General features: G+C 51.7%; 5 protein-coding genes across 5 annotated transcripts; 3 read left to right on the plus strand and 2 right to left on the minus strand.

Annotated features, from left to right (window-relative positions):
• Window positions 1-2,980: 2,980 nt before the first annotated feature.
• On the plus strand, window positions 2,981-3,945 carry PC9H_011801 (uncharacterized protein; the record flags this gene model as incomplete). The annotated part of the gene is made up of 2 exons (XM_036781282.1): window positions 2,981-3,151; window positions 3,649-3,945. The coding sequence occupies 2 exons, from the start codon at window positions 2,981-2,983 to the stop codon at window positions 3,943-3,945; spliced, it is 468 nt and encodes a 155-aa protein (XP_036627137.1).
• Window positions 3,946-4,977: 1,032 nt separating this feature from the next.
• STE3_4 (a-factor receptor) lies at window positions 4,978-6,193 on the minus strand (the record flags this gene model as incomplete). Its single annotated transcript, XM_036781283.1, has 5 exons — window positions 4,978-5,429; window positions 5,482-5,619; window positions 5,674-5,740; window positions 5,804-5,916; window positions 5,983-6,193. The coding sequence occupies 5 exons, from the start codon at window positions 6,191-6,193 to the stop codon at window positions 4,978-4,980; spliced, it is 981 nt and encodes a 326-aa protein (XP_036627138.1).
• A 497-nt stretch (window positions 6,194-6,690) lies between these two features.
• On the plus strand, window positions 6,691-8,544 carry PC9H_011803 (uncharacterized protein; the record flags this gene model as incomplete). Its single annotated transcript, XM_036781284.1, has 5 exons — window positions 6,691-6,889; window positions 6,944-7,123; window positions 7,176-7,313; window positions 7,369-7,819; window positions 7,881-8,544. 5 exons carry the CDS (start codon window positions 6,691-6,693, stop codon window positions 8,542-8,544), a joined length of 1,632 nt encoding a protein of 543 aa, XP_036627139.1.
• Window positions 8,545-11,016: 2,472 nt separating this feature from the next.
• On the minus strand, window positions 11,017-12,673 carry PC9H_011804 (uncharacterized protein; the record flags this gene model as incomplete). The annotated part of the gene is made up of 4 exons (XM_036781285.1): window positions 11,017-11,524; window positions 11,582-12,176; window positions 12,237-12,416; window positions 12,475-12,673. 4 exons carry the CDS (start codon window positions 12,671-12,673, stop codon window positions 11,017-11,019), a joined length of 1,482 nt encoding a protein of 493 aa, XP_036627140.1.
• A 2,171-nt stretch (window positions 12,674-14,844) lies between these two features.
• Window positions 14,845-15,507, plus strand: PC9H_011805 (uncharacterized protein; the record flags this gene model as incomplete). The annotated part of the gene is made up of 2 exons (XM_036781286.1): window positions 14,845-15,433; window positions 15,491-15,507. The coding sequence occupies 2 exons, from the start codon at window positions 14,845-14,847 to the stop codon at window positions 15,505-15,507; spliced, it is 606 nt and encodes a 201-aa protein (XP_036627141.1).
• Window positions 15,508-15,713: the final 206 nt, after the last annotated feature.

Below are 15,713 nucleotides of genomic sequence, written 5' to 3' on the forward strand. Positions count from 1 at the left end.
CGTCTATATGCACTATTACGCGCTTGCAGGATGGGGGGAGCGGGCTGAGACGTACATAGGGCACACGGGCGATCTCAGCTTGGTGTCGACGCGTTGGATGACCCATTGGCTCATTCTATCTTCCGCCTTGCGTTCAGGCTGCTTGCTGGGCTCCGCGTATTTGGAGGGTACGCCGTGGACGATGATTGCACTTGGATTAGGCAGGCAGATGCGCTGATACGCTGATACGCTGATGCGCTATACGCTATACACTGCTGGCCTCCGGCATCGCTTGCGTACGCAACCCCGTTCCATCGTTCCATGTTGGCCGGCACGCTCGCTTGCTCACAAGCCATCACCTGGTGGGGCTTGTGAGTCGGGACGTCGTGGGTTTGGTGGTTCGGTGGCGGCAATTCGGAAGGCGTGCTCGACGACCGGCGCCGCCATCTCCATCTCACCGTCCCAGTCGTCTTTTCTCGCCCTTTCGCTCACGCCTTTGCACCCTCGCGATGGGGGAGAAGAGGCGAGTGTCGGACATCATTGCAGCGTCAGCGACGTGCCCGTCTGTCGAAGGTTTACTTTGAGCCGAATATCCGTCGTGTACCTGGCCACCGTTGCACCAATCCACTCTCATCCCGGAATGCCGGGCCCGCGTCGAGATTCGGATTAGGATTTGAAGGAGATTCTGATGTACGCTGTGTACGTCGTGGATGATGGTAGCATGCTGGCCGATCGGTGGTGGACGGTGGGCGCGACAGTCCACGGGATGTGGAAGGTAGGAAGCGGTGATCAGGAGTCGCTAGCAGGCGCCCGGGATGGTTTACCTCGAGTCGTATTCGACGATGAGCCCTTCGTCTCGTCATCTGGGCTCTCTCGGTCCTCGTCTTTCTCTCCCTTGCGGCGAGAGAAGAAGAGGCGATCTTCTGCGCCAAATCGCATTCGTCGACCAGTCATTTCTGGATCGCCGTCGACATGTCGATGTTGTTCTTGGTTCTTGGTTCTTCGTGTTCATGCGTTCATGCCTGATCTAGCCTCAATGGGCAGGCCTGTCTCGGTGTCTACTTGTTTGGCGGCCTGTCGCTCTTGAGATCTCGCCTCTCGCCTCTTGACGCTTAACTCTTGACGATGTTTGACGCTTGATCCTCGAATACGAAGTCTCGGAGACCTGGGGAATGGTCGAGTTGAAGCCTTTCAATTCAGAACGTTGAAGCTTTGAAGTCTTAGGCCGCCTTCACTGTCTCACTGTCTACCAGACGTCGCTTCGAATTCTGGCCCCGCTGGGAATGGGGACTTTCCTTTCCCTTGCTTTGTGCTTGGTCCGCCTTCCGTCTTCAAGGCGGCGCCGATGTATAGACTCAGGTCAGTAGGTCGGTGCATTCAAACGCCCGGCAGCTGGCCTCCCTTGAACGCTTTCTTGCTTCTTTTTCTCTTCTTCTTTTTTTGTTTTTTGAAACTTGAATTCCTTGTTTCTGGGCTCCAAATTTGCCAAGTTTGTATGTATCGCGTCCTCGGCCCACGGAACGCGAAACAACTAACTCGAGGACGTGGTTCAATGATTCTGTCTTCGCGGCATCGCATTTACGGCCACGGTGTACATCGGTGTACTAGGTACTGGGCCGCAGACCGCTGTGTACGCCGTAAACTGTGCGCAAGCGCGTCTTCGAGATTTCGTCGCGAAGCTAGCAGCTGATGTGGTCGGTGCGCTGAAGATTGCTGGCATTCTGTGCATGTCTCGTTGTCTTTTGGGAGATCTGGTGCACGCCTCTTCTTTTGGAAGACTTGTTCGGCCTTGCTAGGAGGCGACTCGCCGGCGGCTTGATGAGCCGGCGGTTGGTGGTGGAGGATGGATGATGGATGGGTGATGGTGATGGGGGTGGCATTGATTCATGATTTGCTATTGGGCTTTTATGAAACTGACGGGGGTCGACGGATTGGCCTGGGCGACACCTTGCCACAGGGATCCAGGCTTTAATCTCGATAATCACGGTGGCACGATGGGCGCAACAATGGACAATGGATCTCTGAATCTCTGACCCGGTCCAAACTCTAGATATCTCGATGATGCTATGACCTTCGTCGATGCCAAGGCCCTTCGGGTGGCCAGCTTGATCGGTTGATCGGTGCTGTAGCCAGTAGCAGGGTGGTAGCAGGTATAAATAAACTCCCTGGACTGCGCCGGTCTCCCAATTGTGGTTCCATGACTTTCACCACTATATGCAAGTTCGCTGTCTCCCATCGACGCGTCTGCCACCTCCACCTTCATCGAGCCAATGGCAATGTCAGATCCGCGACACTCGACGAACGGTGGCCATCTGTCAACAAGTTCGAATCGGCATGGCATACACGGGCGTGTAGCGATGATGGTCCCAATCTTCGTCAAGATCTCAACCGATTCAAGGCCATAGCTTCAAGTCCATAACGAGAACGATACAACCAGACATCGCAGGTTTCTCGATGAGTCGCACCTCAGTTCATCCTTGTCCATTAATATATTCACTAGTATTACACGGGTATTACGATTACAGGTCATACATATTGGCGCGTACGTGCCCGAAAATGGTACGCCGGCGAGCTGATGGTTATGTTGATAAATACCGCTGATAATAATGATATAGGGACGCCGCATGTAGGTTGGTTGAGGAGGATAAGGTAGGCTGCACTCCAGGCGCAGTTTGCTGATTACTAGGAGGGGAGGGAGGAGAGAGCGTGGGTGGTGGTCTCGCGTTCTTCCTCTGGGAAAGACGCAGCGAGCACACGAGCAAGAACGGGGGTAGGTGAACGAAAAAGGGTTTGGGTTTGCCTTTGCAAACTTGGATGTGGGTGGGGCTGTTGGAGGTCGAGGTCAGCTCTATCTTCGTACGGAATGAAGAGGGACTAACGCTGTAGAAGATTCGCTACAGTGCCACGGGAATACGGACGGAGACGCGACCGGCTCTGGACGCAACCGTCCGAGGGCTCGGGTCATGAGATGATGCACCATCCTCGGGAAGTAAAGCCCGGGATGTCTCGCTCAGCGTCAACCGGTAAGTCGAAGAGGCCATCGTCTGTCGTATGTGATGACGACGACGACGGTGCGACTTCTGTATCTGCGCCTGCTTCTGTCCAAGAAGATGACGAGAGGGTGAGGAGTGATTCGAGGCGGTTAAAGGTGTCCATTGAAATAGTGTGGTTGGTAAGTGGTCGGGTATCGCTAAGGAAGTGTACGGGGCTGGCTAGGATGCGGTGGTTGGGGGCTAAGCCCTATACTATGCGCTGACACTCGCAGTATCAACCTTCTGTCGCTGGTGGTGGAAAATTATGCTGGGGGGCCAAGCATGTATGTCCACTCACCCTATAAGGACCCGCCATTACATCGAATAAGGCAATTCTCTCGCTGTTGTGACCTATTTGGCTTACACTCCATTATAGTCTAACGGGTCGGAGTCATTGTTTGGGCGGTCGGAGCTCGTAAATGGCAAGCACAATGGGTAACGTGACTGGATAGCGATTCGTCGGAGAATAAATTAGCGCTCGGCAATCCCCTTCCTTTGTTCGTCTATCCATATAGGGGTATAGTGTAACTCTGCATAATGGAAAAAAAAACTTGCTGCCCCCAAATAATTTGCGTAGGATACCAGCACAACGCCAAACACACGAAGTCGGGGACTGATGGTAATCGAATAGTACTAGGACAATGGCGCCGCTGTACCGGTCCTCATTGTACGTTTGTTTAAAGATGTCACAGGGGCGCAAAGCTTGGACCATCGCGATTATCCACTACCACCCGCCACAAACCATATGGACTTCTTTGCTACCACCACCATCCTCGAGCAGCTCGCTGCTTCAATACCATCACTACCGTCAATACCTGTCGAAAGCAGCTCACATCCTGACAGTAATAATGATGAACCGGACGAGCTTCCCGTGCCAGTCGACGAAGAGCGATACGGCGTCGGTGTTACCAACTCTTGGTGCACCGTTTCGTAACCCATGTGAACCGACAACCTGAGTAGCTCGACGACGCTGGGTTTTGTGAGTTAACCTCTCTGCTTGAAATGGGGTCAAAGTTCACTGACGCTATTTCCCATTCGTTGTTAGCAGTCGCTTGCTATGCGGGTCGTCGGCAGGGTGCAGGACACCACCCCTTCGTATTCATCCCCCAATCTAGTCCCAGCGACTCGACTCGGCTCAAATTTTCGAAACATATGCATATGGCATCCTCACTCATTATCGTCGCTATCCTATTTTATTCGTTTATTTATTCCTCCCACATATATGTGTATCGCCGTCGTTGGATACGACGCTATTAGTACAAGGGGGAGTTAGTCCTTCGTAAACATGGAACAGTTGTGTAGTACCTGATATCTCCTTGAGCAATCGCAATATTTATTCGTATCGGACAACTTGCAAATGGAATGCATAACTAGTACGCCAAAAGAAATGAATCAATTGCGCAAAAAGGGGTCTGGGTACGAACGGGGCCTTCTCAAGGCGAACAATGGCATCTACGAACAATGATAAACAGTGGCCCACGCCCCAAGTTCCTGCGTCCTGAGCTCCGATCTCAACACGTACTTCACAGCAGCCACGCTGAAATCGATGAGTCCCAGAGAGGATTTCAGATACTAAAAAATACATTCTAAGATATTCATAAGGCTACTGCTACAGAAGATTGTCTTTTAATATCATATTGTATTTGGTGGTTGAGATCGAGAGCTATATATTCTGTTGCGCCTCGTTCAACGTCAGGCGACAGCGTAGAACTTGAGAAAGATGATGAAGTAGGTGTTATTGGTGACTGCGGGAACTTGGTGTCTGAGGCGGGAAACGTTGTAGTTGATGTGGTAGTGGTGGTAGTAGTGGCAGAGTTTGATCGTTTCATAGATGGCTCAGAGGGAGAGGGTAGGTATAAAGGGATCGAACCGGTCGACGAGTATGCTGGAGGCTTGGGTTTCTCAAACCGTCTATACATCAGAAGTTGGTTAGCAGACGTCATGACTATGGACCCCACGGATCGGCTTACCCAATAGAAACGAAATGTCTCCCAGGCTGTATCGGTGTGGGCTTGAACCCAAAGGGCCTAACGATAGCCCAAAACGCCTTCACGTAGTTTCTCCTCGCTTCATCTGCGAAGCCGAAAAGGGCGAAGAACAGGAAGCCACAAAGGGGGGTGAACCAGCGCGTCGCTTCGGTGGCAATGACCAAGCGGTGGTTCATTTTCCAGATGACGGCGGGGACTTGGTCCACGCGCGAGAACCCGAAGTGGGTGTCTTCCCAGCTGATCCAGGGAGCAATGGGGGTGGCTACGGTGTTGAGCCAGATGATGAAGATGGAGAGGGGGATAGTGAAAGTAAGGTCGCAGGCGGCGAGGGCCATGAGACGGAAATAGCGCCCGGCGGTGAGGGACTTGTTGGACGAGAGGAACTGATTGAATTGCACGCGACGGCGAATAAATGAACGTAAGGATAGAACTAATATAAACATTAGAGAAGGATGGGGAACCGCATGGGATGATATGCTTACCACAGTATACGGCAGAGACAAGACCGATGAGGATTGGCCACATATATGAAATGAAGTAGGTTGGCAGTGTGTTGTAAAGCGCGGGTTGGCAGCCCAGATCTTCGAGTATATCGTATCTGTGTCCTTGCACGATGTATTCTGGGGGCGCGGGAGTCAATCAACGCGCTACGAATACGAAAATGTTGAACTCACGAAGGGCAATGTACACGATGGGAAATACGACACATATCCCGGTGTCGACCAGAATGTCGCGTCGTTTCTACGAGGCATCAAGATGAGTACATCTACTCAGAGCTAAAGGGTAGGCATAAAGAAGACGAACCTCTCCGCGAGAAACCGAAACCGCCTGAATACTGGCGATATGATATAGTCGTCGGTTGATACAAAGAGACGCAGCGGGAATCCCGACAGATGCGCCCATAAGAATCCGTATAGCTGCAAATCCAAAATCTAATCAGCCACAATGTCCGCGCTAGACATCGATAACTTCCGTCAACGTACATATCTCACACCATATCGGTGATGGGTTGAGTGCGTTATTGTGCCACACAACGGAATTGATGAATTGGTTGAGGCAGGCGAGGGAGGACCACATCATGAAGTAGCATGTCCCCGAGTTCCAGGCTTGAAGATGCCATGGTAGTGGAACGAGCGAAAGGAAGAAACCCAAGAAAGCGAAGATGGGGTAGAGTGGGTAGGTGAGGTCGGCCATTACGAAGCAGGGGGTCTAAGCGTAGGAGTTCCAGTGGCAGAAGGGGGGGCGCTTTGATTATATCGGACATGTCCTTCCATTGTGCGCAGAACTTTCGGTGAGCTGGGTTGGAACGAACAATGGAGGAATAAAACGAGGCGGATCGGAGTCGGGGCATTGTTCGCGATCACGTGAGAAGTTGCGCAAATAAATTCGAGTGGTTATCCTCGTTTTCTGCATGTTCAGCTCGAAGTCAGTAGCAAATGCGATTTAAAGCAGAATACTTCGATTTAGAGTACTTACCTACGTATTTAACTGGGCACATCGAAGCCAGCTGGATTTTTTCTTCATCTATGTGACAGGGGCTCTAGGGGCTTCACGTGCCAAGGTTGTCCATTGTCCGCCAGTCCTTTGTTCGTTGCTCCCAACCTTGATTGCACGCGAGCTCATACTGATGCTCAAAAGCAACATGGGACTCGTTCCCTTTCAAAGCGTTCCCTTCCCCGGACTATACCGCTATGGCCATCGAGCTCCCCGTCGTCTCATTCATCTGCGCCTTCCTTGTCCTCCTCCCTCTCCCCTGGCATTGGAGAGCAGGGACCGTTGCTACCATCTCTATCACTGTCTGGCTGTTTGCAGCTAATATTATAAACGGCGTCAATGCTATAATCTGGTCCGATAATGCCATTATACAGGCCACGATTTGGTGTGATATAGGTCAGTTCTACCAATACCAGTATCTTGCACCAGGAAGCTCATTGTATCCCATAGCGACGAAAATAACTATCGGGGCAACATTTGCACTGCCTGCTGCGCTCTTCTGTCTCTGCATGCACCTGGAACGCGTGTCCTCTATCCGTCAAGTCAATACTTGCGTCCAAGACAAGCGTCGCCGACAAACAATCGATTCATTGCTCTGCTTCGGCGTACCAGCTATCTTCATGGCACTCCGTGAGTTTCACGGCCCCTCCGAAAACTGATGCTTTACTCACACTTTACTCAGACTACGTTGTACAAGGTCATCGCTTTGATATCATACAAGAATTCGGATGTCGCCCTACAATCTATGTCTCCATAGTTGCGCTCTTCCTCATGTGGATACCACCCCTCTTATTCTGCGTCGGTGCTTTCATATTCGCAGGTAAGCAATCCTTTCACCCAACGCAAATTCTCTCCTCACCGCCTCACCCATATAGCACTCGCATTCCGCAACTTCTGGCATCGTCGCATCATCTTCGCGCGCCACCTCCAAAACTCCAACTCCGCCCTCACCCCCTCGCGCTACCTGCGTCTCATCGCCATGTCCCTCTCCCAGATGGTCTTCGCCATCACCGGCTCCTCCCTCCACATCGCCTTCTCCCTCAAGAACGGCTTCCGCCCGTGGATCTCGTGGGCGGACGTGCACTCCGACTGGGGACGCATCGGCCAGTTCGCGAAGGTGCTGATTCCCGTGCAGCAGTGGCGATACACGTACGCGCTGTGGTGGACGGTGCCCCTCACGTCGGTCGTATTCTTTGTGTTCTTCGGGTTCGGGAGCGATGCCGTGCAGGAGTACAAGGCGTTCGCGGCGCGCGTTAAGGGAATCGTGTGTGCGCCGTTTAGGAAGTTCGGTCCAACAAATGAGAAGGGGAGCAAACTACCGTCTTTGTACGTCTCTTCCCTCTCTCTCTGCCCGAATGGGATCATCTAACGTGTGTGTTCCCCCCAGGCCGATCACGAATAAAAACATGATCTCCTCTTCCTTCTCCTTCCTCAAGAAAGGCTTCGTGAATCAAGACCACAAACTCGACAAACTCAACAGTGAGAAATCAGCCTCAACCTCGACCTCCTCGAGCTTCAGCAGCAGCGGCACCTATCCCACGACCCCCACTCGGGCATTCGCTTTCCCAGTCACTCTGCGACCTCTCCCCGCCGCCGCCGGAAGCGACGACACCGTGATCAACATCAATAAGTACGGCAACGCCCCCTCACGGGGAGAGCAGGCGAATACGAAAGACATGGACGCCGTATCTCTTTCTGAATTCGCGTTCTCCTCCACGCCCTCCTCGTCGCTCCCCAGCTGCTCCCAGTCCCCGCTATCACTGTCGCTGGCGTCCCGCGCGTCATTTGCCTCGGCGTCGTCATCGCGGCCCTCCCCTACCTCACCATCCTCACCATCAACCTCGGCATCGCCGTCAACCCGCTTTTCGACGCATAGCTCGTCTTATGAGGTCGACCTGGAGGCGTATCCGCTGCCCCCCACCCCCACTACACCCTTTACGCCGTCGACACCGTCGACTATCCATTCCGTCGCGACTTCGACTGCAAATTACACGCATCGCGATTCTACGTCCTCAACGCATCCCAGCGTGTATCCGTTCGTTGCCATATAGCCAACGCCCTTCAGCCATTTACGACCCACCCCCCGCACTTCGTCCACTCATTCACTATTCACTACATTCGCGCGTCGCGCTCGCTCTCTGCCCTAATTTTCCTCGCCTCTTCGCTGATATCGTAAAATGTATCTCTATTCTCAGCCACCAGTGTATCCATAGTTCTCCGTCTGTTTCTCCTCCCTCGTATCACCCCGTCTCCAGCTCACGCACTTTCTCTGTCTGGTTTACGGAGCATGTTGGTTTCCCGTTACTTCGTTCGAATACGTATAAGTAGAAACAATGAATGATACTATGTTCCAGTGGATTTAGAGGAGAGTCGGAGCTCAGGATTGTGGCGGTCGTGCTTCTCGGTGGTGACTGCAAGCCATGCATCGCAATGCATGGTTTCGGACTCTAGGGAGGCACGGGCAATAATGCATGGCCTGCACGTCGCCCCATTTCTGTGGTTTTGGAGCCGCCTTCATACGACTCGGAGACTCGACACGCGATTTCGACTTGTGCAATCTAGTCCAGAGTCGGGACTATTTTTTGAGTCTCCAATAATGCCTAGCTAGTCATGGAGACTCTGAACGCCAGATGAACGTCCCGAGTTTTTCGATGGGTAACGTTAGATGTGCTGGGACATTTGGTGGAGTTGTAGGCTCTGCCTGGGAGAACTACAAATACCTTGACGGAGCATTAGAACAGACTGGTAGTATATCATCAGCTCTTATGCCTTCACAGATATCATTGACGCGACGACCGAACGCTATAGAACTTGACAAGATTCGTATTCTCCGCAATAACTGTTGACCGGAAATGTGTACTGTGAACCGACCGACGATCATGATGATGGAAAGTCTGAGCTGCTGCCTACGAACTACTCCTGTGGTTCCTGTTCGAGATCAACATTGTACTGTCCAACAACACGGGTACAGGTACTTATATACAATTATTCTCTCGACTTCCAAACAAGACAGCTAAATGAAAGGTTGAGCAGGGAGAAATCCAGGGCCTAGGAAGTAACGCGTATGGCAATAATCCAGCGCACGCATGGCACAGATATAAAGAAGATCATCAAGGGCAGCGTTGGAATAAATAGAATAATATTAACGAATAAGTTATTTCCGTTCGTGGTTGTACATTGGTTTGGGGCGAATTCGAAGAGGCCGGGCCTGCCTGCCCAGTCGCCTTCTGGTATGGTACATAGATGGGAGGGATTAACAGTACTAATGGGAGACCGAGACATATTGACAAGGAGTGTGGGTCACTGTGCGACAAGCGCCAGTTGTCCTGTGCGTCAAGCACTGCATTTTAGCGCATCAGCCTCGGGTTCTTTTTATAGCAGGAATATGGATAACGGACCTGGCGTGAATGGAACGAAAGGTGCTTCAAGCACTGCAGATGCCAGCGAAAGTCAGATAGACACGACGGATCGGAGCCGATGGACGTACCTGATGCGAAGGCGAAGATGGTATATGATAATGAAAAGGAGTATTGAGAATCACATTATGTCGTGATTTGCGCTTCCGAAGACACTGGAGTAACGGCAGTCAGCACTGGTGCGTGCGCCCGTTGGCAATGAAACTAACGGACGAACCTTATAAGAATATGAAGGAGTGTGCAACGACCGTTTGGAGGTGTATGTGCTATGAGATAATGCACCAGAACTGTGCGGCGCCACCTGGACCTCTACGCTCGAAATTGACTGGCATGGGCATCTCGCAATCCGAGTCTTCATCCTCGCTGTCCGAGGATGTCTGTGACATGATGTCGACATCGCTTTCGGATCCTTCAATGAACAGTTCATCGAGGGATATAAATGTGTCCATGGGGACGAGGTCCAAGCCTTCGCAATAGTTCTAGACGAGCCACCGACTGGTCAATTCGGACGCTATGATTCGGAGATGCATGGACCTTACTGGGGGTGTTAATATGTAAAGTACGGGGAGACTGTGGCTGTCACGGGGATTGTGGATGGTGGTGAATCGATGTGGGTTGCGTTGAGGGATTAACAAAGGGCGTGTTCGGTTATAAAGGCAATTCGTGAACAATGGTCAACAGGACAATGGCGGCTGTTTGCCGAGAATGGATGCAAGTCGCCTTTTCTGGCAATGACTCTGTCGGAGTCTGAAGAATGGTACGCAAATAGGCTCAAATAACCATTGTCCTACATAATCTCATCCCCATCCGCTTTTTCGGGGTGCTGTCCAAGGGGGCCCACTGGGTACAATTTCATACTGAGTTATCTGGATAACGTAATGAATATGAGATAGCAATGGCAGTATTATCCTCAACTGACATAAACCCCTCGGTGTGATTAAATACCATGCATGGATGGGGGAACGTCGCGGGATGTGGTGATGCGTGTTTGGGGATCTCAACATTTCACCCAAGGAGGAAACTTTTGTTGGAACAAGGAAATCATATTGTGCGGTAAATAAAGGAAGATACAGAGTAATGGGCTATGTGATACAGATGATATTTCGGTCATGACAAAGGTAACGCTATAGCAATGCCTCGATGCCATGCATCGGCAGAAGGATAAGTCAATGGTCGTGGAGAACCAGGCTCTTGGGCATTGCTAGCGGGTATGATTGGCCTCACGCGTGGGCGGGACGGCGGCGGCGGAGGGAACGGCGATGTTGCTACGTTGGTAGGGACGGGGATTGGGGCGAATGCCCGCGAATGGAGAGAAGGTGTTTCGCTTTCAACCTCAGTGCTAGATGATGAAGAGCTTGATGCGCACGACGATGGCGTAGGCGGAAGGGGGTGAGCTTCTAGGTCAACGTCAAGCAATTGTTTGGGAGCAGGGGGATAATACGATGAGGAATCGGAGAAAGAGGAATCGACAGGCGTCTCTGGCATGTATTTCGGCGGAGGGGGTGGTTGGGGATATGTGTATGTGGGAATAGACGAGCTGGAAGCAGTTGTAGATGAGTTCATCGTGTCCTTAGACCCGCCAAGGAATGAAGGAAGGGTGATTTTAACAGGAATACTATCAACGGCAGTCAGCTCAAATACATTAGCAGGAAGGCACGTGAAGGAGACATACCGATCGAGGAGAGATCCCTTGGGATTGATCTCTTCCGAGCCCGGAGCCGGTTTGTTTCTGAAGATGACTGATATCAGCCACATGAAGCATTTCTTGTATTCGTCCAAGGCTTCTTGACCGAAAGCAAAGAAGGCCACAAAGAGGAATGTAGAGAGGGGGACCATCCACCAAAGAGCGTAAAAGCTCCGTACGACGAGAGGAGGGGTGAACTTAGTGAGATACTGGTCGATCCGTAACCAATCGCTATGGACATCAGCCCATGACGTGTATGGGCGGATAGGCACGGCAATGAGAGTGAACCATAAGGTATACGCCGTGACGGCAATGATGGCGAACATCTGGGCGAGCGCCATAGACATGAGTCGGAAGTAGCGTGAAGTCGTCAGGGCAGAGTTGGAAGCTTGGAGATGGAGGGCAAATGTGACGCGGCGTCTGAGGAAATGTCGGAGCGCAAGCGCTGAGAAGACAAAGGAGACGAGTGCCATGAAGAGTGGTGGGAAGTACATCAAGAAGATGCCGACGTAGGAGATATAGGTGGTTGGTCGACAACCATAGTCTTCAATGACGTCGAAACGGTGACCTTGCACGATATAATCTATACGCAAATTGATGGGTGAGCAAGATATATGCATCAAGATTCGGTATAAATACGCACGAAGAGCCATGAATACGGCGGGTAGGCCCCAGCACATGAGGCCCTCGAAGATCTGTCGGCGGCGTCTATCTTGCTGCATGATTCTGGCGGCACGAACCGATGCGACGCGTTCGAGATGTATAGAAATACAGAGACATGCTGCTGGTAGCGCGAATTGAGATCCAATGATAATTTTCGTGGCTAGGAGGACCGATAAATCAGATGAATGTCTTCGCCTCGAAGCTGAGTAGGTACGCACTGATGTCACACCAGACAGGAATTGCGATCTTGACATTGTCGGACCACACAACAGCGTCAATGGCGTAGATGGCATTCGTTATAAAGAGCCATGCGGCCATTGATAGTGTGGCAACGTTTCGGGCTCGCCAGTGCCATGGAACAACCAACAGAACCGAAAAGGCAGAAATAAAGGCTACGGGGGCAAACTCGGGACGCATTGTGGAAGTCGAACGGGGGGAAGAAGGTCAAAGCTAGTGGCCGCCATGATCAGGCGAATGGTATTTAGAGCTACCTCAACGAACAAAGGGCAAAGTGCTACAGTAAGGAGTCCATTGTTCGGAGGTGGTCTCTGTCACGTTGTCACGGATTTGTGACTATTATTCTTTCAACTCAGCTGATCCTACTCAAGCGCTCACGACGGCCAGACAAACCTTCTAGAGATTCAGAAGAAAATCAACTTCGGTCACCGCCGACTCGCCATCTCGCCCCCTGCATTGGATCCTCAAATAACGACTAGTCCCGTCTAACATAGGTATCCCAAAAATCAAGTCGTATACTGACTATTCCTGATGGCCGGTCGTCTCTGTCATCTACGGTACTTGTTGCGGCCACCGCATGCAATCATGCAGTTACACTGCCAATTATTTAGCCTAGTACAATCCGGTGCGTACGCCAGTGCGTGGGAGTGGTAACTAGAAATTGAAATTAAACGCAACCACCACCGTTTGGACTGCAGGTGACAATTAACAATCCCCTGTTCTTGCCCGGACGCGCTGTTGTATCTTCGTATCGGTTGTTGCTTCACTAGTTGCGTCCGACACAGTCTGCAACGGAGAGTGTTTTCAGATATCTGTAGAACCCGTGGTGAATGGTACGAAACAATCGAACCTTGATCTCTCTATGAAGTTCCCTCGTCTGACTCAGTACATCGCGTGCTGCTGCACGATCTCCGAGAGAAACCAATCGCTTAAACCATGAAAATCTCGCGGTTCTGTCCATTAGTTCATCGAATTTGACCCTGTGTCTAGATTACGATGTTGAGCCCTCCAAATATTTCGGCTGGTTGTGATACTCAACTGCTCGTATCGGCGAAAAAGTTTATTCATGGCGACCGGATTATAATTCAGCACCAAGAGTAGTTTGAGCCGGTGATGCGATGCCTGAAGATATGCGTCTGATTGTAGTAGAATATCGATGGTGTTCATTCCAGATCGCGGAGCATCTCGCAGAGCTTCCTTCGCTGCCTTCTCAAGAGCTAAGATGACAATTTGAGCTGTACAATGGCGTGCGATGATGCAGTATCTCGTACCTAGTACCTCATCAATGCAGAGGGAGATGCTGGAGGCTTGAGGAGGAATATCATTCGCAACTTCGCAGGCGAAATTTTTGATATTCACAGAACAGTCAATGACCTGAGCGTTGTACTCATCGATACTGCATGCTGTTATGGCCGTAGTTACTGGCATGATGTTCGTGAGGCAGCGTGGCCGAACGCTTGTCTTCCAAAGACGTGAACGTGGAGGTCTAAGAACGATAATGATTGATGGTGTTTTGTGAGCAACCCAGTTTATATACTTCTGGAGACAAAGAGAGCTGTCTACAACCAGTAAACGCTTCCTAGATGGGAACTATGGCACCATAGAGGTCAGCTCGCGAAACGCGCCGGCGGAGTTTCAAATGAATGTGGACCCCCGAAACCGCTTGTTAGACTTCTGCGAAGTCATTCCGCTATCCCTTGCACTGCAACCACCATCATGGTGAAGTGCGTTCCAGCCTCTACGTGGCGCAAGGGACTAGTAACCACCTAATGGGGGGTGAAGCAAATGGAACGTCCTCTGGCTCTACTTAGCAGAGGTTCAAAACACGCCGTGAGGCCCCAGACCGACGAGCCAACGTCACGAGGGATGCGCCACTCATACGCGAAAGAGTGGCGTTACCAAGGGGTGCCGTCCCCAAGGGATACGAACTACGATAAACTAAACACTCGGAGGAGATACTATACGAGTACTCTAACAGAGGATTAAATATCATTACATCCAGGACAAGGGGCTCATCGGAGACACCAGCGCAGGCGCCGTCCGCGCGTAAGTCCAAATCAAATAGTAGTAAACACACCGACTCAGCTCTGTACTATCGCCCACGACGTCAGACTACACGAAACAAGGCAAGCATACAAGGATATGCTCGCGATGTCGACCAAGACGACGGCAAACCCATCGCTCAGTCACCAACCAACATGAGGCCAGGCGCCACTCGGGGCACGAAAGTGGGGGACAAAGCACAAAGGCAGACAGATTAAATACGGAAAGAAAAGTGAGCACGACCCTCAGAACCCCTTGACGAACCACCACCACCAGTACCACTACACAACAAACCGAGCACAGAACTAATGGCTGAAACGACCAACAATCTGCCTACCGACAACACAGAAACCAGCCAGCGGGTAGAGCAGAATGGACCTGCACCAAAGCGGCCACGGCTGGAGAGGGACGAGACCCCGGAGGAGGGTGAGTTGATAGAGAACCCCACCACTCAAACGAGAGGCGACATAGACATGGAACGCGATGCAGGAGGGAGACATGATCAGGATCCAGCCACCCCGTCCCCTCCAAGGTCCCCTCCCCCCCTCCCCCCCGCCTACCTAGAGAACCCGCATATGCAATTCTCCCGCAGAGACCTCGCCCCCTTGTTACCGGCTGAATCGAGGATCGCGTTCACCCAAGGATATTTTGTTAAGGACTGTGTCAAGGGGCCTCCTGACTCATCCGCACAGGGGCACGGGAGCGCGGGCGGAGCGCGGGAGCGCGGACGCGCGGACGAGCGGAGCACACAGGACTTGGCTTCAGCTTTGATGCTGCGCCCTCCTAGCCCTGCGGTGTCCCAATTTCGGAGAGAGCAAGGTGAGAGGCGGGCTCCGCGGAGGAGCCCGGAGCGAAGACTTAGAAGGACAAGTGACGGAGAAGGAACTAAGATTCAGAGTGAGGAATACATGTCTACTAGTGCTACTATAAATACTAACTAACACATGTATGTAGTGAGGCTTAGTATGTAAGTACACATGTAGGTGAAACATGTAACAAGTGAATCCAAGTGCTGCGCACCATGCATAGGCCGCGAGGGCGGAGCCTGAGGGGCTCCGAGGGTCCGAGTATCCGAAAGGGGCGTAGGGGGGAACCCCTAAGGGGGCGTGAGGACTGGTATATGACATATTTCCCCCATGTCGTAAAATCCCTAGACTCCCTGCTCTCCGGAATCAAC

Source organism: Pleurotus ostreatus (genome assembly GCF_014466165.1).
Source record: "Pleurotus ostreatus strain PC9 chromosome Unknown scaffold_9, whole genome shotgun sequence".
NCBI classification, from domain to species: domain Eukaryota; kingdom Fungi; phylum Basidiomycota; class Agaricomycetes; order Agaricales; family Pleurotaceae; genus Pleurotus; species Pleurotus ostreatus.